At 35.7% G+C, this 25,906-nt stretch overlaps 1 protein-coding gene across 1 annotated transcript in view; it reads right to left on the bottom strand.

Moving 5' to 3' along the window:
- Positions 1 to 25,906, bottom strand: part of LRBA (LPS responsive beige-like anchor protein) — a 732,049-nt gene that overhangs the window by 602,654 nt on the left and 103,489 nt on the right. The window contains exons 9-13 of the mRNA XM_030878183.2: positions 25,013 to 25,159; positions 5,682 to 5,879; positions 5,372 to 5,505; positions 3,281 to 3,389; positions 2,818 to 2,970 (exon numbers count right to left, since the gene is read on the bottom strand). Coding sequence (XP_030734043.1) covers positions 2,818 to 2,970; positions 3,281 to 3,389; positions 5,372 to 5,505; positions 5,682 to 5,879; positions 25,013 to 25,159 — 741 coding nt within the window. The remainder of the gene's footprint in view (positions 1 to 2,817; positions 2,971 to 3,280; positions 3,390 to 5,371; positions 5,506 to 5,681; positions 5,880 to 25,012; positions 25,160 to 25,906) is intronic.

Here is a 25,906-nt window from a genome sequence, read left to right as displayed (position 1 = left end):
AAAATATCTACCTCCACCTATATGTGCAGCACTGTATTATTGAAAATACAGTGGCATAGACACTGTCCCTCAGTAGCTGAAAATCTAATGGAGAATATAAAAAATACACAAATTTAAGTGAAAAAATAAAAGGTAATAAAGACATCTCACCTACTGAACAGAAGAAAGGTCATGTGGCAATAAACAAGTGCCATACAGCTATTAAATACTATTAATTCAGAGGCCAGAGAAATTATTTTAGGGTAAGCTAAAACAGTCAAGAAAAGTTTCACTAATAAAGGCAGTATTAAGGTAGCCTTTGAAGATGAGTAGAACAATAGGTAGACAGAACAAAAGAGGAAATTTCAAACAGGGAAAACGGTGGATGATACAAAAAGTTTTGCCAAATCTAGAACAACCATCCTCATTCTTGACTGTGCATTAAAATACCTGAAAAACATTTTAAAAATACCGATGTCTGGGTCCTGTCCCAGACCAATTAAATTAGAATCTAGGGTGGAGGGAGTGGGATTCTGGTTTTGTTTTGTTTTGTTTTGTTTGAAAAAAAACCAAAAAACAAAAAGCCTCTCCCAACTAATTCTATAGACAGCCAAGATTAAGAACCACTGCTCTAGGATAACCTTTTGTACCCACCTAGACACTGAGGACAAGTGAGTTTTTCACAAAGAAAGCCTAGAAAGAATTGGCGTGAAGACCCAATGCTTTATTCTGAAAACAACGAGGAACCATTACAAGTTTGGAGGCTAAGAAATGATCTGATGAGAGTGATATGTTAAAAGCATAAAGGAATTCTGGCGAAAAGTGATAAATTAAGATGTGGAAAAGTGGAGAAAGTCAGTCTACCGAGAATGATACTATAGTTAAAGAAAAATGAACAGGATTTAACAGCAACATATTGGAGACCTCAAGATTATTCATATTCTACTTATGAATAAACCTTTTCTCTTTCACTCTTTATATAATCTAATAACCACACAAATTACACACTAACATCTGTCTTTCCCATTACACCTAAATTCTATGAGGGCAGGAATCAGATCTGTTTTGCTCACCACTGTATCCACAGTGCTCAGCGTAAAGTAGCCACTCAGCAAGTGAAAGACTGCTACCTACAAGAAAATTCATCTCTCTTGTTAGGTCATTTCAAAGCCTGTCTCTGAGCAGATCAAACTTAAATAGATATTATAAATGACTGTGAGCACCCTTTTCCAAAAGCAAAGATTGATTCATACAATCATACCCTCCTCAACTTTGGTAACCAGAGGTGAATTTACCATGAAGCTAATGAAGCTTAAACTTCATGCCCACTCATCTAGACATGTTCCTTCCAAGACCCTAAACCTAATTTTGCATGCAGTATGTTGTATTCTTTTTCTTAAAAAGCTCCTTCCTCCCCCAAACTGTATGACCTTCAGGTCAAAACAAACTTTGCATCTGCTGTTTGTTATAACTACCTTTATAATAAAATTACATATAACCCCTCATGGATACACAAAGCAGGAGGCTGAAACAAAAGTTAACTTTAACATTACCAAATCAACTGCAAATTCTGAAGAGGAAATTAAAGAAAATTACTAACAAGGAAAAGGTAAGAAATAGAGTGTAATAATATGATGGACTTAAGGAAACGATACAATGAAAATTTTTAAATATTCCCCTACAAGTAAGTATCTCATAAGAAGAGGCTTTTTGACCACTTCAAAAGAGGCCCAAAGCCTTAAAAATAGGCTGCTTAGTAAGACAAAGAAGTGTTTAGTAAAGGTTTAAAAAGTAACTTGAAACAATCCTTGAAAAGAAATAAGACTGAGGGTCATAGAAGAGAAAGAGGTCAAATTTGAACCCAGAGATAAAAAGCTACAACCTCCAGCTGCCTCCTTTGATTATTTCCAAATGGCAATCAGAGTCAGCAGCTGTTTTTCTCCTTAACATTTGAAAAGAGCAGCTGAAACTAAGATACTATGACTCCAGAAAAGCAGAAAAGTCTGCAGACATTTTTTTCTGACAACTAGAGTAAGTATGTGTTATTCCAACCTGAACAATGGTAAACACTTGCAAGTGAACCAAAAGAGAGAGGGGGAGAGGGGAAATCAAATTTTTAGGATAACTTAATAGAACATTAGGATTTATCAAAGGTTTTATTTATATATTTTATCACAAATTCACTTAGTTCACTTAATGTAATTGATTTGCTGTTACAGTACTAAATAAATTACTGTGTAAAATATAACTGTATTTAATAATTTGAATTAATGTGAGATTAAAATGATTAAATGTGACCTGTATATCATGGAAGCCTTCAAGAAAGGGTGACATTTCAGCTGTTCCTGTAAGAATTAAACTCAAGAGCTCATCACGTTGGTGGAAGGAATATGTGTGTATAAAAGAGGGAGAGAGAGCACAGTATGTATTTATATATATGTATGCATACATACATATGGATACATAGATATATATGTATGTATATTTGCAATAGAACAGAGCTACAGTTGATAGGAAACATTATATTTACACTGGAACTATCCAACTTTGGTTTAGTAAGTATAAATCAAAGTCTCTCAAATAAAATTTTATTTGATTTAACAACAGAAAATAAAGACTATAGCTTTTTTAAAAAAGAAATACTGATATTGCTTTAGGAAGGGAGGAAGGGAGGGAAAAAATACTGACTTGCAAAAGTATATTTAGTCAAAAAATGCATTCCACTGAAATCTTACATAATAGCATGTAAAAGGATAAAAGAAAATCCTCGTAATTATCACTCTTCTCAAGTACAAAAACTTACTGAACATATTAGCACAAAATCAATATATGTATTACCTTGGCTGGGGTATGAATCCATATAGCTGGGTTAAGAAGAATGTGATCACACAATTGCTTGAGTAGGGGCATCCCATTCTGCAGATTACTCAGATATTTTGAAAATGCAAGGCAAAGTTCAAGTACTGCTCTGCTGACATGGGATTTGGAAGACTGCAGAGGAAGATATTTCAAAGGTCACTACCAACACAAGGCAAGGTAAGTAAATTAAAGGCTGTCAATACCAGAAAAAAGTAGGTCCACAAATTATATGCTCAAAGTTAAAGATGCCATGAGACTCAATACCACATTCCTCTAATAAAGCAGTGGGAGCAAGTAAAAACAACAAAAGGTTATTTTAATTTAGGTAATTTTATATAACCAAGGAGACACACTTGCAGACAGAATTTCTCAACCACTTAGGAGACTAAGTTTCATGGCCTGCAAATTAAGAATCAAAAATGTAAAGCATTTGATACTTTACCTTTTCAAGACTATATCCTATTACCAAAAAGCCCTTGCAGGCAAGCATCTGCTCTTGCATAGCAACTGAGTTCTTCAACAGCTCCATGATAAAAGCCAGCAAAGTTGAACTGGAATAAGAAGAAAGACATTGGTTTGAAAAAACATATTCTATTTTATAAAGGGGGGGAGGGGGGTTAAATAGATGCAGTCTTTCATCCACCTTAATAAAAAGTTTCTATTCCAAGGAAATTGACACTCTACTAAAACTGCCTCCAACATTATTTTAGGACTAAAATTTAATGTAAGATTAGGATTTACTACTCAAATATTTAGTTCATATCCTTTATCACAAATATATTAATAAATGAATCACTTAGAAGCAATATGAAAAACATGCATGAAATAGAGCAAAATTAGGAATGTCCAAAAACAATTAATAAAATGACTAACATAAGTATATTAAAGCCCTGAAGAATGGATGTAACTTAGATGAGCAAGTGTATTCAATTTTGGAGGGTTAGAAGCCAAATAGAAGGAAAAGATGTGGAGCAAACAGACTAGGATATATAGCCTCCAAATATGTTAGGGCTCCAAACTGGCCTAATTTGAACAGAGCATAGGGTTCATAAAGGGGAAAATAAGAAAGTAAAGCTGTAGACAAACTGAAGTACTTGAATAATAATTTAAGAATTTTGCGCATTATCCCAACAGAAAAATCGTAAAGTAGTAAGACTACAGCCATGCTCCCAACCTCACAACTTGTAGATACTCAAAATGGAATGGAATATGGTTGGCTGTTAGTCCTTCTCAAAAGTCTTGACAGATTCCCACAAAGAAAGGGAGAACAGCCAATTTCCTTCACAAAAGTACTTTTAACTGTCAGCAATTCCAATAATGGTGAAAAGTTAATTAAAAAAAAAGAAACTGAGCCCTGTTATAAAGGTTTTAGACCAGGATGCAAAAAAATTTTATGAAGTAGCAATATGTCAAGAATAATATTATTTTAAATTTTTTAAATGTAGTCAATACTAGCTTTGATACATAATTCCTTTAAAAAAAAAGTCATTTCATTGCCTAAAAATAATCTGGAAAAATTATTACATCATTAAATATATACATTGGTAGTAAACCTCAAGTCGCACATAAAAGTAGAAATTAGAAAGAGAATTTCAAAAAAGGAGAACGAAAAACATTAAAGTCACTCAAATAATTAAACATAATTACTTTATTATAAATAGATTCACTAAATTATACAGCCATGAAAAATTCATTTAGACACCCTTTCCAACATTGTAATAACTTGTCCTAGAATTCATGTCTCTTCCTTTTCTACACTCAACACTACAACAAAGGAGACAAAGGTGCCAAATTTATGATCTAATTTTTAAAAACCATATCACTTATTATGTAACATAATCAAAAATTTTTAGATTACTTACTAGCAATCAATAATAATTAAATATGGAAAGATGAATTACCATAAGAAATCACTGCCACATAACCATTTAAAATATTTTAAAACTATATTTTAGACAAAAATACATATATTTCTGATAAATCTATTATCACTATGTCTAACTTTATTTGAAAATAACATTATTGGGACTTCCCTGATGGCGCAGTGGTTAAGAATCCACCTGCCAATGCAGGGGACATGGGTTCGAGCCCTGGTCTGGGAAGATCCCACATGCCGCGGAGCAACTAAGCCCACGTGCCACAACTACTGAAGCCAACTCATCCAGAGCCCATGCTCCATAACAAAGAGAAGCCACTGCAATTAGAAGCCCGCGCACCACAACAAAGAGTAGCCTCCACTCGCCGCAACTAGAGAAAGCCTGCGCCCAGCAACCAAGACCCAACACAGCCATAAATTAATTATTTTAAAAAACATTATTATGTTTTTTTAGAGCTTCCATACTTCCTACTGATAAAGAACTTAAATTAATATTATTATTATTGAACTGAATTTATAATAATTATAGTTCAAAAATTTCTTTCTATTCTCTTTTAACCCTATAACAAATTTTAAAGTTTGAAAAAAATATTGTGCAGCTCAACAGTGATGAAAATAACTCTCACATCAAATGAAAGAAAAAACAAAAGCACTCACCATACAGTCAAGTCAACTTCATCAGATAAATACTGCCTATAATCCAACTGTGCAAAAAGTGGAAACAGCACTTGTACTCCTCCAATTGAATGCATGGCACTTTGGATGGAATGTGTTAAAACTGCCTTCACATCCTTGTAAAACAAAAAAACACAGTAAAGATTCCAATGATTCTTTTCCAAAACAATTCAAAATGAAACATAACAAGAACAATAAAATATTACATTACATGTCAGAAGCTACCAAATACAACTCAATAATACATCAAAATTTACCATTAAAAATATTCTTAAAATATTACCGCTAGTACCTGGAGCATGAGTGCATGTGGTGAATGAACAAAAATTGAAGGGTTGTCCTTAGGGGATGATTCGAGGCAAAGCTGGGCATCTGTGGCGCGTGGATTGTATGTGAATGCAATGGCACTAGAGAGTTTGCCATCATACAATAAAAGTTTGTGATGCTCAGCAAGGAACAGGTCACTTTCTGCTTTAAATTTAAATGTACCCTAAGAATTAATAAAAAGTAGAACAATTAAGATAGGCCACAAAAAGAAAAATTAACTACAAATCACCAGAAATATAAAAATTTAAGTAGAACACTGATCATTTTCCTAACAATGTCAATTAAGAGAAGCCTTGCATGCTTAGTTACCTCTAAAGTAGACGGACTTCATTTTAAAGATATAATGGAAATCATGTCAACTTGACATTAAAACCTTACATTAAAAAAAAAGTAAAATTAATATCCTACACAGCATGTTTTGTCTTTTTTATTGTATTGTCTTTTTTTTAATTTTGGTAAAAAGAACATAATATAAAATTTACCATCTTAAACATTTTTAAGTGTACAGTGTGGTCTTGTTAACTACAGCACACTATTGTACAACAAATCTCTAGAACTTTTATGTCTTGTGAAATTGAAATTCCCGTTGAATAACAACTCATTTCCACTTCCCCCTGTACGCTGGCAAACATCATTCTACTTTATGATTCCATGAGTTTGACTACTTTATATAACTCAAACGAGGAGAGTCACAGAGTATTTGTCATTTTGTGACTGGTATAACATCCTTAAGATTCACCCATGCTGTAGGACGTGTCAGGGTTTTTTTCTTTTTTAAAGCTGAATAATATTCCATTGTAAATACTACCACATTTTCTTTATTCATCCATCCATAGACAATTAGGTTTCTTTGACCTCTTATCTATTGTGAATAATGCTGCAATGAACAGGGGTGTACAAACAGCTCTTTCATATCCTGCTTTCAGTTCTTTTGGATATATACATAGAAGTAAGACTGCTCAATCATGTGGTAATTCTATTTTTTATTTCTTGAAGAATCACCATATTGTTTTCCATAGAGGCTGCACCATTTTACATTCCCACCAACATTGCATAAGGGTACCAATTTCTCCACACACCCTAAACCACACTTATTTTTATTTAATAATGGTCACACTAATGGGTGTAAGGTGATTATCTACTGTGGTTCTGATTTACATTTCTCTGATGACTAGTGACTTTGAGCATTTTTTCATATGCCTGTTACACATTTATATATTATCTTTGGAAAAAATTCTATTCAAGTCCTTTGCCCACTTTTTGTTTTGTTTTTGCGGTACACAGGCCTCTCACTGCTGTGTCCTCTCCTGTCGCGGAGCACAGGCTCTGGATGCACAGGCTCAGCGGCCATAGCTCACAGGCCCAGCTGCTCCACTGCATGTGGGATCTTCCCGAACCGGGTCATGAACCCGTGTCCCCTGCATCGGCAGGCAGACTCTCAACCACTGCGCCACCAGGGAAGCCCCTTTGCCCACTTTTTAAATGAGTTGGGTTTGTTGTTCTTGTTGTTGAGTTGTAGGAGTTCATCATATACTCTGGATATTATTAACACTTTATCAGATATGTGGTTTAAAATATTGTCTCCCATTTCATGGGTTGCCTTTTTATACTGTTCCTTGATGCACAAAAATTTCAATGCACAAAAGATTTTAAGCTTGATGAAGTCTCATTTCATTGTCTATTTCTGTCTTTGTTTCCTATTTTTTTCGGTGTCATACCAAGAAATCATTGCCAAACTCAATGTCATGAAGCTCTTCATGTGTTTTCATGCAGAAATCTTATGTGTAGGTCTTATGTTTAAGTCTTTATTTTGAGTTAATTTTAATGTATGGAAGGTAAGGATCCAACTTCATTTTTTTCCATGTGGTTATCCATTTTTTAAAACGCCATGTGCTTAAGAGATTAAATTTATTTATTTACTTATTTATTTATTTTTGACTGTGTTAGGTCTTCATTGCTGCACACGGGCTTTCTCTAGTCGCAGTAAGCAGGGGCTACTCTTTGTTGCAGTGCACTGGCTTCTCATTGCAGTGGCTTCTCTTGTTGCAGAGCACGGGCTCTAGGCGTGTGGGCTTCAGTAGTTGTGTCATGCAGGCTCAGTAGTTGTGGCTTGCGGGCTTAGTTGCTCCACGGCATGTAGAATCTTCCCAAACAGGACTCGAACCCATGTCCCCTGCATTGGCAGGCAGATTCTTTACCACTGCGCCACCAGGGAAGTCCTGCTTAAGAGATTAATCTTTCCCCACTGCATGGTTTTGCATCCTTATAGAAGATCATTTCACCGTAAATACAAGGATTCATTTCTGGACTCTATTCTGTTCCATTAGTCTATGTATCTCTCTTTAAGCAAGTACCATAATGTTTTGATTACTGTAGCTTTGTAATATGTTTGAAATCCTGAAGTGTGAGACCTCTAAATTTGCTATTCTTTTTCAGATTGTTTTGGCTATTCGGGGACCCTTGAGATTCCATGTAAATTTTAGGGTGGATTTTTCATTACTGTAAAAAAATGCCATTGGGACATTGATAGGAACTACACTGAATCTGTAGATCACTTTGGGTAGCATGCATTTTTAACAATTTTAAGTCCTTCAGTCCATGAACACAAGATATCTTCCCATTTATTTGTGTCTTCTTTAATTCTTTCAGCTATATTTTACACTTTTCACTCACTGTACAAGTCTTCTGCCCCCTTGGTTAAGTTTATTCCTAAGTATTGCTTTTTATGCTATTATAAATGGGATTACTGTCTTATTTTCCTTTTCGGATTGTTCACTGATAGTATGTAGAAATACAACCGATTTTTGTTGCATATGATGTTGGCTGTGGGCTTTTCATATATGGTCTTATCATTTTGAAGGAGTTTCCTTTTATTTGTAATTTGTTGAGTGTTTTTATTATTAAAGGGTGTTGAATTTTGTCAAATACTTTCTCTGCATCTATTGAGATGATCGTGTAGTTTTTGTCCTTCACTCTGTTAATGTGGCGTATTACATTGATTTTTTTTCATATGTTGAACCAGCTTTACATTTCAGGAATAAATCCCAGTTGGTCATAGGGTATGACCCTTCTAATGTGCTCTTGAATTTGGTTTCCTACAATACTGTTGAGGATTTTTGCATTAATATCAATCGGGGATATTAATCTGTAGCTTTATTTTCTTGTAGTGTCTTTGTCTGGCTGTGGTTTCAGGGCAATGCTAAACTCAGAAAATGAGTTTGGAAGTGTTCCCTCCTCTTTATTTTTTGGAAGAGTTGAGGACAATTGGTGTTAATTCTTCTTTAATGTTTGGTAGAATTCTCCAGTGAAGCCATTTAGTCCTGGGTTTTTCCTTATTCAGAGGTTTTTGATTATTGATTCAATTTCCTTATTAGCGATAGTCTGTTCAGGTTTTTATTTCTTCAGTCTTGATAGGTTGTATGTTTCTAGGAACATCTATTTCTTCTAGGTTATACAATTTGTTGGCATGTAATTGTTCATAGTAGTCCCATAATTCTTTTTATATTCCTAGCATTAGCTGTAATGCCTACTCTTTCATTTCTGCTTTTAGTTACTTTAAGTCCTCTCTTTTTTCCTTAATTATTCTAGCTAAGAATTTCTCAGTTTTTTTGGTCTTTTAAAATAAAACCTGACTCAGTTTTGTTGAGTTTTTCTATTTCTTTTTTAGTCTCTATTTCATTTATTTCTGCTCTAATCTTTACCACATCCATTCCTCTGCTAACTTCAGGTTTAGTTTGCTCTTCTTTTTCTAGTTCCTTGAAGCATAGATTAGGTTATTGACTTGAGATCATTCTTTTTTTTAAAGTAGGCATTTATCACTATGAACTTCCCTCTTCATATTGCTTTCTCTGCATCCCATATGTTTTGGTATGTCATTTTAGATTTCATTTGTATCAAGATATTTTCTAATTACCCTTGTAGTTTCTCCTTTGACCCATTAGTTTTTTAAGACTGTGTTGCTTAATTTCCACATATCTGTGTATTTTCCAGTTTCCTTCGACTACTGATTTCATTCCACTGTGGTCAGAAAGATACTTGGTATGAGTTCAATATTATTAAATTTGTTAAGACTTGTTACGTGGTAATACGTGGTCTATCCTAAAGAATGTTCCATGTGAGCTTGAGAAGAATGTGTACTCACTCTACTATTGTTGGGCAGGATGTTCTATATTTGCCTGTCTGGTGCAATGGATCAATATTGTTCAAGAACTGTTTCATTACTGATCTGCAGTCTGGTTGTTCTGTCCATTATTGAAAGCACTATATTGAAGTGTCCTAATATTATTGTGTTTCTGCATAATTCTTCCTTCAGTTCTGTCAATGTTTGCTTCATATATTTGGGAGTTCTGATGTTAGGTGTAGATATTTTTAATTGTTATATCTTCCTGGTGAACTGACACTTTTATCATTATATAATTTCCCTCTTTGCCTCTTGTAACAGTTTTTGACTTTTTCTGATTATAAGTATGGCTACCTCTGCTCTCTTCTGGTTATCATTTGCATGTACTATCTTTATCCATCCTTTCACATTCAGCCTATGTATGTCCTTAGTGTGTCTCTCCTAGAGAAAACACAGTTGCACTTTGTTTCTTGAATCCATTCAGCCAATTTACTTCTTTCTAGTTGGAGGTTTAATCTGGTCACATGTAATATAATTACTGAATGGGAAAGACTTAGTATTGCTATTTTCTTCATTGTAATTTGTTAATTGTTTTCCTTTGTATTTCATTGACTTTTTTCGTATTTATATGCTTTGATCCCTTCCTCCTTTTATTCTGTGTAACTTCTATGGGTATTTTATTTGTGGTTACCATGGAAGTTATGTAAAATAACTTAAAGTTACAACACTCTAAACTGATAACAACTTCAATCACAAACAGAAACTACTCATTTATATCTCCACACCCCCCCCCCACTTTATATTATTGATGTTAAAAATTACATCTTTTTGGGACCTCCCTGGTGGCGCAGTGGTTAAGAATCTGCCTGCCAATGCAGGGGACACAGGTTCGATCCCTGGTCCAGGGAGATCCCACATGCAGCAGAGCAACTAAGCCCGTGCACCACAACTACTGAGCCTGTGCTCTAGAGCCCGCGAGCCACAACTACTGAAGCCCATGTGCCTAGAGCCCGTGCTCCACTACAAGAGAAGCCTCCGCAATGAGAAGCCCACACACAGCAATGAAGAGTAGTCCCTGCTCGCCACAACTAGAGAAAGCCCACAAGCAGCAACAAAGACCCAATGCAGCCAAAAATAAATAAATAAATTTTTAATTACATTTTTTATATTGTGCATCTATTAACAAAGATTCAGAAATTTTTCTTGCTTTTGTCTTTTAAATGGATGAGAAAATAAAGTATAACCAAGTGGAATTATCCAAGACATGCAAGGTTGGTTTAAATTTGAATAATCAATGTAATATACTACATTAATAAAAATAAAGGACAAAAATCACATGATCATCTCAGTAAAAGCACAAAGAGCATTTGACAAAATCCAACAACTCTTCATGATAAAACACTCAACAAGCCAGGAATAAAAAGTAAACTCCCTTCAATAAACAAAGACCATCTATACAAAATTGACAGCTAATGTCATAGGCTGATGGTAAAAGAATGAATGCTTTCTCCCCTAAGGTCAGGAAAAAAAAAGATGTCTGCTTTCACCACTTTTTTTTAAATTTTATTGTGGTAAGAACACTTAACAGGAGATCTACCTTATTAACGGGTATTAAGTGATATTAACAAATAATTATTAACAGGTAATAAGATAATTATTAACAGATAATAAGGTATTATTATCTATAAACACAATGTTGTACAGCAGACCTCCAGAACTTATTCATCTTGCATAACTAAAAATTTAGTACCATTGACTAGTAATTCCTTTTTTCCCTTCCCCCAGCCCTTGGCAACCACCATTCTACTCTTTGTTTCTATGACTTTGCTTCTATCTCATATAATTGGAATCATGTAGTGTTTGTCCTTCTGTGGCTGGTTTATCTCACATAGCATAATGTCCTCAAGATGCTGTACTAGAGGATCTAGCCAGGGCCACTATGCAAGGAAAAGAAATAAGGGCAGTTTACAAATATATCGTCTTATATATAAAATTAAACATAGAAAATGCCAAGAAATCCACACATAAAAAAACTGGTTCTGAAGAACCTAGGGGCAGGACAGAAATAAAGACGCAGATGTAGAGAATGGACTTGAGGACACAGGGAGGGGGAAGGGTAAACTGGGACGAAGTGAGAGACTAGCACTGACATATATACACTACCAAATGTAAAATAGATAGCTAGTGGGAAGCAGCCGCATAGCACAGGGAGATCAGCTCAGTACGTTGTGACCACCTAGATGGGTGGGATAGGGAGGGTGGGAGGGAGGCATAAGAGGCATAAGAGGGAGGGGATATGGGGGTATATGTATACATACAGCTGATTCACTTTGTTAAACAGCAGAAACTAACACAACATTGTAAAGCAATTACACTCCAATAAAGATGTTTTTAAAAAACTATATATTTAAATATATATATTTAAAGGGACCTCAGTTTTTAAACAGGCAAAGGATCTGAATAAACATTTCTCAAAAAAAGACATATAAATAGCCTTATCATAAGCACACAAAAACACTTTCAACATCATTAGTCATGAGGGAGATGCAAATCAAAACCAAACCACAATGAGATACCATTTCATACCCACTAAAATGGCTATAATCAAAAAGTCAGATAATAACAGGTGTTCAAGAGAATATGAAGGCATCAAAATCCTCATAAACAGCTGTGGTAATATAAAATGATGTGGCCACTTTGGAAAGCAATCTAGAAATTTCTTAAAAAGTTAAATGTAGAGTTACCATATTACCAGCAATTCCACTCTAGGTACATATCCAAGAGAAATAAAAACATGTGTGCACATAAAACCTTGTACAGAAGGGTTCATAGCAGCATTGTGCATAACAGCCAAAAGGTGGAAACAGCCCAATGACCATCAACTGACGAATAGATAAAATGTGATATACCCCCACAATATTATTTAGTAATAAAAAGGAATGAAGTATTAATGCATGCTACAACATGGGTGGACCCTGAAAACATTATGCTAACTGAAAAAACGTCAACCACAAAAGATCTCATACTGTATATTTTCCTTTACATGAATTGTCCAGAAGAGACAAATCTATACAAATAGAATTAGATTACAGTACTGGGAAGCAGGAAAAATCAGGAAGGACTGCTGATAACTACAGTACTTCTTTTGCGGATGAACATACTTTAACATTACAGAGTGGTAATGTTTGCACAACCTTGGGATACAATAAAAATCACTGAATTATACATAATAAACGGGTGAATGGTAAGATATGTGAATTATATCCCAATAAAACTTCTATTTTGAAAAACTCATTCAGAATAAAGGCTGTTCTGGGACCAATTAACAAAGCTTAAAAGTAAAACAAACTTCAGAGACCTTCAAGATGGCAGAGGAGTAAGATGTGGAGATCACCTTCCTCCCCACAAATACATCAGAAATATATCCACACGTGAAACAACTCCTACAGAACACCTAATGAACACTGGCAGAAGACCTCAGATTTCCCAAAAGGAAAGAAACTCCCTACGTACCTGGGTAGAGCAAAACAAAAAAGAAAAAACAAAGACAAAAGAATAGGGACTGGACCTGCACCACTGGGAGGGAGCTGTGAAGGAGGAAAGGTTTCCACACACTAGGAAGCTCCTTTGTGGGCAGAGACTGTGGGTGGCGGAGGCGGGGAGCTTCAGAGCCGTGGAGGAGAGCGCAGCAATAGGGGTGCGGAGGGCAAAGCAGAGAGATTCCCACAAAGTGGATCTGTGCTGACCAGCACTCACCAGCCCGAAAGACTTGTCTGCTCACCCGCTGGGGTGGGTGGGGGCTGGGAGCTGAGGCTTGGGCTTCGGAGGTAGATCCCAGGGAGAGGACTGGCGGCGTGAACACAGCCTGAAGGGGCTAGTGAGCCACAACTAGCCAGGAGGGAGTCCGGTAAAAGTCTGGACCTGCCTAAGAGGCAAGAGACCATTGTTTCGGGGTGCGCAAGGAGAGGGGATTCAGAGCACCACCTAAACGAGCTCCACAGACAGGCGCAAGCTGCATCTATCAGCGCAGACACCAGAGAGAGGCATGAGATGCTAAGGCTGCTGCTGCAGCCACAAAGAAGCCTACGTGCAAGCACAGGTCACTATCCACATCTCCCCTCCCAGGAGCCTGTGCAGCCCCCCACTGCCAGGGTCCCGGGATCCAGGGACAACTTGCCGGGGGAGAACAAATGGCAGGCCTCAGGCTGTTGCAACATCACACTGGCCTCTGCCACCGCAGGCTTCCCCGCGTTCCCTACCCCTTCATCCCCCAGGCCTGAGTGAGCCCCTAATCAGCTGCTCCTTTAACCCCGTCCTGTCTGAGCGAAGAACAGATGCCCGCAGGCGACCTACACACAGAGGCAGGACCAAATCCAAAGCTGAAACCCAGGAGCTGTGTGAACAAAGAAGAGAAAGGGAAATCTCTCCATGCAACCTCAGGAGCAGCAGATTAAATCTCCACAATCAACTTGATGTACCCTACATCTGTGGAATACCTGAATAGACAACGAATCATCCCAAAATTGAGGTGGTGGACTTTGGAAGCAACTGTAGATTTCAGGTTTGCTTTCTGCATCTAACTTATTTCTGGTTTTACGTTTATCTAGGTTTAGTATTTAGAGCTTATTATCATTGGTACATTTGTTTATTGATTTGGTTGCTCTCTTCCTTTTTTTTTTAATATATATTTCTTTTTCCTTTTTTTCTTTTTGTGAGTGTGTGTGCGCATGCTTCTTTGTCTAATTTTGTCTGCAGAGCTTTCCTTTTACCATTTGTCCTAGGGTTCTGTCTTTCCATTTTTTTGTTTGTTTTGTTGGCTTTTTATTTTTTTAGTATAGTTTTTAGCACTTGTTATCATTGGTGGATTTGTTTATTGCTTTGGTGGCTCTCTTCTTTCTTTCTTTTATTACTTTTTTATTTTTAATAATATTTAATTATTTATCTTAATAACTTTAATTGATTGGTTTATTTACTTCTTTATTCTTTCTTTCTTTCCTTTTTTTTCTACCCTTTTCTTCTAAGCTGTGTGGCTGACAGGGTCTTGCTGCTCTGCCCAGGTGTCAGGCCTGAGCCCCTTAGGTGGGAGAGCTGAGTTCAGGACATTAGAACACCAGAGACCTCCCAGCTACATGTAATATCAAATGGCAAAAGCTCTCCCAGAGATCTCCATCTCAACACTAAGACCTAACTCCACTCAACAACCAGCAAGCTACAAGGCTGGACACCCCATGGCAAACAACTAGCAAGACAGGAACACAAACACAACCATTAGCAGAGAGGCTTCCTAAAATCGTAATAAGGTCACAGACACCCCAAAACACACCACTGGACACAGTCCTGCCCACCAGAAAGACAATATCCAGCTTCACCCACCAAAACACAGACACGAGTCCCATCCACCAGGAAGCCTACACAACCCACTGAACCAACCTTACCCACTGGCAGCAGACACCAAAAACAACAGGAACTAAGAACATGCAGCCAGCGAAAAGGAGACCCCAAACACACTAAGTTAATCAAAACAGAAGACAGAGAAATACACAGCAGATGAAGGAGCAAAGTAAAAGCCCACCAGACCAAACAAATGAAGAGAAAATAGGCAGACTACCTGAAAAGAATTCAGAGTAATGATAGTAAATAAAATGGAAAATCTTCAAAATAGAATGGAGAAAATACAAGAAATGTTTAACAAGTAGATACAAGAACTAAAGAGCAAACAAACAGTGAAGAACAACATAATAAATGAAATTTAAAATTCCCTAAAAGAAATCAATAGCAGAATAACTGAGGCAGAAGAACAGATAAGTGACCTGGAAGATAAAATAGTGGAAATAACTACCACACAGCAGAATAAGAAATAATAATGAAAAGAATAGAGGACAGTCTCAGAGACCTTTGGGACAATACTGAACACACCAATAGTCGAATTACAGTGGTCCCAGAAGAAGAAGAGAAAAAGAATGGTACTGAGAAAATATTTGAAGAGATTATAGTTGAAAACTTCCCTAATATGGGAAAGGAAATAGTCAATCAAGTCCAGGAAGCACAGAGAGTCCCATACAGGATAAATCCAACGAAAAACACACCAAGACACCTATTAATCAAGCTATCAAAAATTAAATACAAAGAATAAATATTAAAAGCAGCAAAGGAAAGCAACAAGTAGCATACAAGGGAATCCCCATGTTACTATTTGATTTCTTAGCAGAAACTCGGCAAGCAGGAAGGATGTGGCAGGACATATTTAAAATGATGAACGGGAAAAACCCACAACCAAAATTACTCTACCTAGCAAGCAGCTAATTCAGATTTGACAGAGAAATTAAAACCCTTACAAACAAGCAAAATCTAAGAGACTTTAGCACCACCAAACCAGCTTTACAACAAATGCTAAAGGAACTTCCCTAGGGAGGAAGACAGGAGAAGGAAAAGACCTACAATAACAAACCCAAAACAATTAAGAAAATGGTAATAGGAACATACATATCAATAATTACCTTAAATGCAAATGGATTAAATGCTCCAAACAAAAGACACAGACTGGCTGAATAGATACAAAAAACAAGACCCGTATACATACTGTCTACAAGAGACCCAATTCAGACCTACAGACACATACAAACTGAAAGTAAGGGGATGGAAAAAGATATTCCATGCAATGGAAATCAAAAGAAAGCTGGAGTAGCAATTCTCATATCAGGCAAAATAGATGTTTAAATAAAGACGATTAGAAGAGACAGAGAAGGACACTACATAATGATCAAGGGATCAATGCAAGAATATATAACACTTGTAAATATTAATGCACCCAACACAGGAGCACCTCAATACATAAGGCAAATGCTAACAGCCATAAAAGGGGAAATCAACAGTAACACAATAATAGTAACGGACTTTAACACCCCATTTTCACCAAAGGACAGATCATCCAAAATGAAAATAAATAAGGAAACAAGCTTTAAATGCTACATTAAACAACATGGACTTAATTGATATTTATAGGACATTCCATCCAAAAACAACAGAATACACTTTCTTCTAAAGTGCTCATGGAACATTCTCCAGGATACACCATGTCTTGGGTCACAAATCAAGAGTTCGTAAATTTAAGAAAATTTAAATCATATCAAGTATCTTTTCTGACCACAACGCTATGAGACTAGATATCATTTACAGGAAAAAATCTGTAAAAAATACAAACACATGGAGGCTAAATAATACACTACTTAATAACCAAGAGATCACTGAAGAAATCAAAGAGGAAATCAAAAAATACCTAGAATGACAATGAAAAATACCTAGAATGACAAAAAATACCTAGAATGACAATGAAAACACAACCCAAAACCTAAGGGATGCAACAAAAGCAGTTCTAAGATTGAAGTTTATAGCAATAAAATCCTACCTCAAGAAACAAAAAACATCTCAAATAAACAACCTAAGCTTACACCTAAAGCAATTAGAGAAAAAAGAACAAAAAAACCCCAAAAGTTAGCAGAAGGAAAGAAATCATAAGGGGCAGATCAGAAATAAATGAAAAGAAATGAAAGAAACAACAGCAAAGATCAATAAAACTAAAAGCTGGTTCTTTGAGAATATAAACAAAATTGATAAACCATTAGCCAGACTCATCAAAAAAAAAAAAAAAAACGAAGACTCAAATCAATAGAATGAGAAATGAAAAAGGAGAAGTAAAAACTGACACTGCAGAAATACAAAGGATCATGAGAGATTACTACAAGCAACTATATGCCAATAAAATGGACAACCTGGAAGAAATGGACAAATTCTTAGAAAAGCACAACCTTCCCAGACTCTACCAGGAAGGAAGAGAAAATACACACAGACCAAACACAAGCACTGAAATTGAGACTGTGATTAAAAATCTTTCAACAAACAAAAGCCCAGGACCAGATGGCTTCACAGGCAAATTCTATCAAACATTAAAAGAGCTAACACCTATCCTTCTCAAACTCTTCCAAAATGTAGCATTGGGAGGAACACTTCCAAACTCATTCTACGAGGCCACTATAACCCTGATACCAGAACCACACAAAGATGTCACAATAAAAGAAAACTACAGACCAATATCACTGATGAACATAGATGCGAAAATCCTCAACAACATACTAGCAAACAGAATCCAACAGCATACTAAAAAGATCATTCACCATGATCAAGTGGGGTGTATCCCAGGAATGCTAGGATTCTTCAATATACGCAAATAAATCGATGTGATAAACCATATTAACAAATTGAAGAAGAAAAACCATATGATCACCTTAATAGATGCAGAAAAAGTTTTTGACAAAATTCAACACCCATTTATGATAAAAACCCTCCAGAAAGTAGGCATAGAGGGAACTTACCTCAATATAATAAAGGCCATATATGACAAACCCACAGCCAACATCATTCTCAATGGTGAAAAACTGAAACCATTTCCTCTAACATCAGGAACAAGACAAGGTTGTCCACTCTCACCACTAACATTCAACACAGTTTTGGAAGTCCTAGCCACAGCAATCAGAGAAGAAAATGAAATAAAAGGAATACAAATCATAAAAGAAGTAAAGCTGTCACTATTTGCAGATGACATGGTACTATACATAGAGAATCCTAAAGATGCTACCAGGAAACTACTAGAGCTAATCAATGAATTTGGTAGAGTAGCAGGATACAAAATTAATGCACAGATATCTCTTGCATTCCTATACACTAATGATGAAAAATCTGAAACAGAAATTAAGTAAACACTCCCATTTACCACTGCAACAAAAAGAATAAACTACCTAGGAATAAACCTACCTAAGGAGGCAAAAGACATGTATGCAGAAAACTATAAGACACTATGAGAGAAATTAAAGATGATACAAACAGATGGAGACATATACCATGTTCTTGGATTGGAAGAATCAACATTGTGAAAATGACTAAAATACCCAAAGCAAACTACAGATTCAATGCACTCCCTCCCAATAAAACTACCAGTGGCATTTTTCACAGAACTAGAACAAAAAATTTCACAATTTGTATGGAAGCAGAAAAGGCACCAAATAGCCAAAGCATTCTTGAGAAAGAAAAACAGAGTTGGAGGAAACAGTCCCCCTGACTACAGACTATACTACAAAGCTACAGTAATCAAGACAGTATGGTACTGGCACAAAAACAGAAATATAGATCAATGGAACAGGATAATAATCCCAGAGATAAACCCACGCACATATGGTCACCTTACTTTTGATAAAGAAGGCAAGAATATACCATGGAGAAAAGACACCCTCTTCAATAAGTGGTGCTGGGAAAACTGGACAGCTATAGGTAAAAGAATGAAAGTAGAACACTCCCTAACACCATACACAAAAATAAACTCAAATGGATTAAAACTAAATGTAAGGCCAGAGACTATATATCTCTTACAGGAAAACACAGGCAGAACACTCTATAACATAAATCACAGCAAGATCCTTTTTGACCTACCTCCTAGAGAAATGGAACTAAAAACAAAAATAAACAAATGGGACCTAATGAAACTTAAAATCTTTTGCACAGCAAAGGAAACCATAAACAAGATGAAAAGACAACCCTCAGGATGGGAGAAGATATTTGCAAATGAAGCAAATGACAAAGGATTAATCTCCAAATATACAAGCAGCTCATGCAGCTCAATATCAAGAAAACAAACAACCCAATCCAAAAACGGGCAGAAGACCTAAATAGATGTTTCGCCAAAGAAGATATACAGATTGCCAACAAACACATGAAAGGATGCTCAACATCACTAATCATTAGAGAAATGCAAATCAAAACTACAATGAGGTATCACCTCACACCGGTCAGAATGGCCATCTTCCAAAAATCTACAAACAATAAATGTTGGAGAGGTTGCGGAGAAAAGGGGACCCTCTTGCACTGCTGGTGGGAATGTAAATTGATACAGCCACTATGGAGGACAGTATGGAGGTTCCTGAAAAAACTAAAAATAGAACTACCATACGACCCAGCAATCCCACTACTGGGCATATACCCTGAGAAAACCATAATTCAAAAAGAGTCATGTACCACAATGTTCACTGCAGCTGTATTGACAATAGCCAGGACATGGAAGCAACCTAAGTATCCATCGACAGAGGAATGGATAAAGAAGATGTGGCACATATATACAATGAAATATTACTCAGCCATGAAAAGGAACAAAATTGGGTCATTTGTAGCAAGGTGGATGGACCTAGAGTCTGTCATACAGAGTGACGTAAGTCAGAAATAGAAAAACAAATACCGTATGCTAACACATATATACGGAATCTAAAAAAAAAAAAAAACATGATTCTGGAGAACCTAGGGCCAGGACAGGAATAAAGACGCAGACATAGAGAATGGACTTGAGGATATGGGGGGGAAAGGTAAACTGGGACAAAGTGAGAGAGTGGCATGGACTTATAAATACTACCAAATGTAAAATAGATAGCTAGTGGGAAGCAGCTGCAGAGCACAGGGAGATCAGCTTGGTGCTCTGTGACCACCTAGAGGGGCAGGATAGGGAGGGTGGGAGGGAGACGCATGAGGGAGGAGATACGGGTATATATGTATATGTACAGCTGATTCACTTTGTTATAAAGCAGAAACTAACACAGCACTGTAAAGCAATTATACTCCAATAAAGATGTTAAAAATGAAAACATATTTACAATATGTTAAAAACCATTGTATGTTGAAATAGATTTATGAAAAGCTATAAAAAAAAAAGGAAGAAACGAAATTGAGTTATTTGTAGTGAGGTGAATGGACCTAGAGTCTGTCATACAGAGTGAGGTTAAGTCAGAAAGAGATAAACAAATACCGTATGGTAACACATATATATGGAATCTAAAAAAAAAAAAAAAAAAAAAAAACAATGGTTCTGAAGAACCTAAGGGCAGGACAGGAACAAAGCCGCAGATGTAGAGAATGGACTTCAGGACACAGGGAGGGGGAAGGGTAAGCTGGGACGAAGTGAGAGAGTGGCATGGACATATATACACTACCAAATGTAAAATAGATAGCTAGTGGGAAGCAGCCACATAGCACAGGGAGATCAGCTAGGTGCTTTGTAACCACCTAGATGGGTGGGATAGGGAGGGTGGGAGGGAGACACAAGAGGGAGGAGATATGGGGATATATGTATATGTATAGCTGATTCACTTTGTTATAAAGCAGAAACTAACACACCATTGTAAAGCAATTATACTCCAATAAAGATGTTAAAAAAATAAAATTAAAAATAAATGGCGAAATAAAACAAACTTCAAATAAATAAACTTAACTGAAAGTAATCTACTGACTAGCAGAACGAAGCCCAACGATCTTTAAAAAAAAAAAGCAACAAAATCCAGACATTTACGTGGTAAAAATCATAATGTCCAGTATTTAATCCAAAATTACTAAACAAACCACAAAGTCTGAAACAACCAGCAGACTATCAGTAAATAAAAATAAACCCAGAAATACAGATGATGAAATTAGAAGAAAAAGACATTAGAGTAGTCACAACTATGGTCAGGTATTTTTTTTAAGACAACGTTGAAAGAAGAAAAATAGATAATGATAATTATCAAAATTTATCAGGACACAAAATATTTGAAATGAATAATTCGCTTGATAGAATTAATGGCAATAAGTCATTTGATAAAGAAGGATTAGTAAACATAAAGATAATACCATGAAAACAATCCAAAGCAAAACATTTCTTATAAATCAGGCAAAAAATAGCATCTCAATGCTCTGTTTGCTTGTATCTAACGTCTAAAATAAATGTAATATGAATTCTAGAAGAAGATAAAAAACAGAAAATATATTAAAGAAATAATAGCAAAAAGTTTCATATTTCACCAAAACCATAAACCCACAGAACTGAGCAGTTCAAATAATCTAAAGTAGGCTAGACATGCACACACATACACACACACACATACATACACACACACACACACACACACACACACACACATAAACCCATACCAACATATACTATATTCTATATATATACTATATACTATATTCTATATACTATATTCATTCAAAAATCACTGACAAGAGTAAATCTTAAAACCAGCAAGAGAAAAGAAAGACATATTACATATAGAGGAAGACCACACACTTCTTGTTAGAAACTATGCAAGTCAGTTAAACAAAAGAATATCTTGAAAAAGCTCAAAAAAGAAAACTGTCACCTTCAAATTTTATAATCAGTAAAACTATTTTTCAAAGCTGAAAGAAGAACAAAGGCTTTTTCAGACAAATGAAAGCTCAGAAAAGCCACTGACAGTAAATCTCCATTATAAGAAATAATAAAACAATTCAAATGGAAGGAAAATGATATGAGACAGAAACATGAATCTACACAAAGATGTATCCTAGAAATGGTGAATACATAGATAAATACAAAGTATATGATCTTCCTCACTTTAAATTTTTTTTAAATATAAATGAATGAATCAAAAATAATAAAAATGTATCAAAAGGACCATAATATATGAAGAAGTAAAATCTACAAAAATAACAAAACCGAGGACACGAAGGGGAATTGCAGGATTATGTTGGAAGGGTCTTACACTGCACAATGTCATTTACTGGTAGACTATGATAAGTTAAAGTTTTAAAAAAAACTAATAAACCAATAGTAGAAATAAGTGAAATACTAAATAATAGGCAATCTAAATCAAAGCAGAGAAAGAGGAAAGAATCAAAGAACAGACAAAAGAAACAGAAAACAAATAGCAAGACAGTAGATTTAAGTCCCACAGTATCTATACTTATTCATACACTGGATGTAAATTATGTGAACATTCCAATGAAAGGCAGAGATTGACTGACTCAATAAAAAAGCAAGACTCATTTTACAAAATTCAGTATCCTTCTAATAAAAACTCTCAGAAAACTAGAAATAGAAAAGAAATTTCTCAACTTGAAAAAGAGTCTATAAAATATGTATGAATGCTTTCCCTCCAAAATCAGGAACAAGGCAAAAATGTCTACTCCTGTCATTTATATTTTAACTATTTATCCTGGAGGTCCTATTCAGTACAATAAGGGAAAAAAGAGAAAAGGCATACAGATTGGATATGAAGAAGTAAAGCTTACAGTCTACATGAACATGTATGTAGAAAATACTAAAACAGCAACAACAGAAAACTAGTAAAACTAATAAGCAAGTTCAGCAAGGTCTTGTTAAAAAGTCAATAAAACTCAACTACATTTCTATACACTAGAAACAAATGATTGGAAATTAACTTTTTTAAAAGTGCAACTTAAGATATTACCTAAAAAACATGAAATATTTAAAAATACATTTAACAAAATGTATGCATGACCTGTACAATGAAAACCAAAAAACACTGCTGGGAGATATTAATAAAGACCTAAGTAAATAAAGATATCATGGTCACAGATTGGATAATCCAGTATTAGTGAGATGTCAATTATCCTCTAACTGATCTATACGTTAATACAGTACCAAATAAAACCCCCAGTAGACTTTTTTGTAGAAAGCGATAAGCTGGTTCTAAAATACATCTAGAGGCTTCCCTGGAGGTGCAGTGGTTGCGAGTCCGCATGCTGATGAAGGGGACACGGGTTCATGCCCCGGTCCCACATGAACCCACGGGTTCATGTGGGAAGATCCCACATGCCATGGAGCGGCTGGGCCCGTGAGCTATGGCCGCTGAGCCTGCGCATCCAGAGCCTGTGCTCCGCAACGGTAGAGGCCACAACAGTGAGAGGCCTGCATACCACAAAAAAAAAAAAAAAAAAAAACCAGAACGAGAAACTTCTAGGGACCCACTCAAATGTCTAATACTAAAAAGACCAGCAATACCAGGTGTTAACAGGATGTGAAGTAAGTAGAAAGCTCATACATTGCTTGTAGAAATGAAAAATTGTGCAACTACCTTGGAAAAGAGCTTGGCAGTTTCAGCTGCCATACCAGTTAACAATTCCACTCTTACATATTTATGAAATACACAAAGAATTGTACAGCAATATTCATAGCAGCTTGTTCATAATAGCCAAAATCTGGAAGCAACCCAAATATTCATCAAGAGATGAATGGGTTAAAAAGTTGTGATATACTCATACAAAGGAACACTACTTAGCAATAAATAAGAGGGAACTACTAATACAAAACAACATAGATGAATCTTAAAACATGCTAAGAAGAAACCAAACTCCAAGGAGCACACATTGCATGATTCTATTTACATAAAACCTTATTAAAAACAAATCTATTTGGTAGTGACAGAAACAGATCAGTAGTTGCCCGTCAACAGAAACGGGGTGGGGTTAGAGAAGCACAAGGAACTGACTAGGAAAGAGCAGAGAGGTACCTTTTGCTGTGATAGAAATGTTCTCTGTCTTGATTGCTGCATTATACTTTTGTCAAAACTAATTAAAATATGTATACTTTATTGACTCCAACAGTATGTAAATTAAGGCAAGTTGATTTTGTTTTCAAAGGAACATAACAGACAAATCACTCCCTGGAACCAAACTAGATTAACAATGGCTTAACCTAAAGGTTCCCAAACTTCCTTGATTCATGACACTCTTAGCTTCACAGTAATTTTTTATGGTGTTCCAGACCAAAATAAATATTGAACATTTCTGTTTATTAGTTTGACCCAACTACTTTATATTTTAACAATTTATTAGCCATTTGAAAAACTTAATGCACAAATTGAAAAAAGATGTTTCCTTCATTATTATATTAGCAAAATTATTTATTAATGGGATGTATATGCATCTTGGGTACTGCACAAATTCTCAAATTTTGGAATCAGATTTCATAGCTCATCCTCATTTCCTGTTCCACACTGATTTTCACATGGTACTTGCTCTTTATCACAGCAAGCATTAAAAACTTAGCTGTGCAAGGATATGATATCACCAAAAGAAATGCAGCATAAATTAAAGTTGAAACTTGAGCAAGTACTTTGCACAGTGCCCCACATATGACAAGTATACTATGCTTCCCACAAAACTTTAAAAGACCCTTTGGACGGACTCCTGTGACTTCCCTATGGTGCCTCTGGTTACTTTCACATACAGTTTAGTAACCCAAGATGTAAGCTGCCCCATGCACCACCCACCTATAAATCCATCTCAACTAACACTGGTTAAGCAGGGAACAGCAAGTAAAGTACCTTGTATCCCAGGCCCAATTGATAAATAGCAAAAATCTGAGCTGCATTAAGCGCTTCACTAAAAAGGTAAACTGCAGTCATCTGACCACAGAATACCCTATTAGCATCTGCTGTTTCTGATGAGCCCAGGAAACACTTGTCAAAGGTCTGTGAAAGAAAACAGAGAAGTTTATTAGAGAAAAAACAAAAAATTATCTCCTCCAGAAATAATAACAAACTATATTGGTATAAATATTTTGCCCACTCTAAAATATAATCTGAATAGATTAAAATAATTCATTTAGCATTTCACTTCATTCATTCCCATTTGGTGCAGAGATCAGGAAAGACATCATAGAAAGGAGATAAGACAAGTTTTCCAAAGTACAATAAACAAAACCTGATGACAAAGTGGATATAGGAAACAGCCAGAGAAATCATTATGGACTCTGAAGGTTCATACTTGGTCAGGCAAAGAACCAGACAGAAGAGCAGGCTTTGGAGCAATGAGGAAAATCATGAATTAAGTGTGGGACATATAATGAATGCGTCTTTTCTGTGAACTAATGTGGATGAAGAAGCAATTGCCAACAAGGTTCTGCATGGTGAGGAGTTAAGACTAACTTTTTGTAGACATCAAAATACAAATAATGGGTGAAGTCATGGAGTAGATGCAATCTCTCAAAAGGAATGTGTAAATCAAGAAAATCAGGTGTATGTTTTTCTTCTTCAGACAAAAAATTCCTCTTAATAACATCCAGGTTGCAAAGACCCCATTTTAAAAACTCATGTATACAACAAGGAGGAAGAAAAGTAACCATATCTCTTTAAAAGTATCATTTTATACCATGAAACTGTTAGGAAGGATGTTGAAAAATATGTATGTGTTGACATTAAGGAATATAAAAATTTTTA

This window comes from Globicephala melas, chromosome 5 (genome assembly GCF_963455315.2).
Source record: "Globicephala melas chromosome 5, mGloMel1.2, whole genome shotgun sequence".
Lineage (NCBI taxonomy): Eukaryota > Metazoa > Chordata > Mammalia > Artiodactyla > Delphinidae > Globicephala > Globicephala melas.
This window is presented reverse-complemented; position numbering and strand designations above follow the sequence as displayed.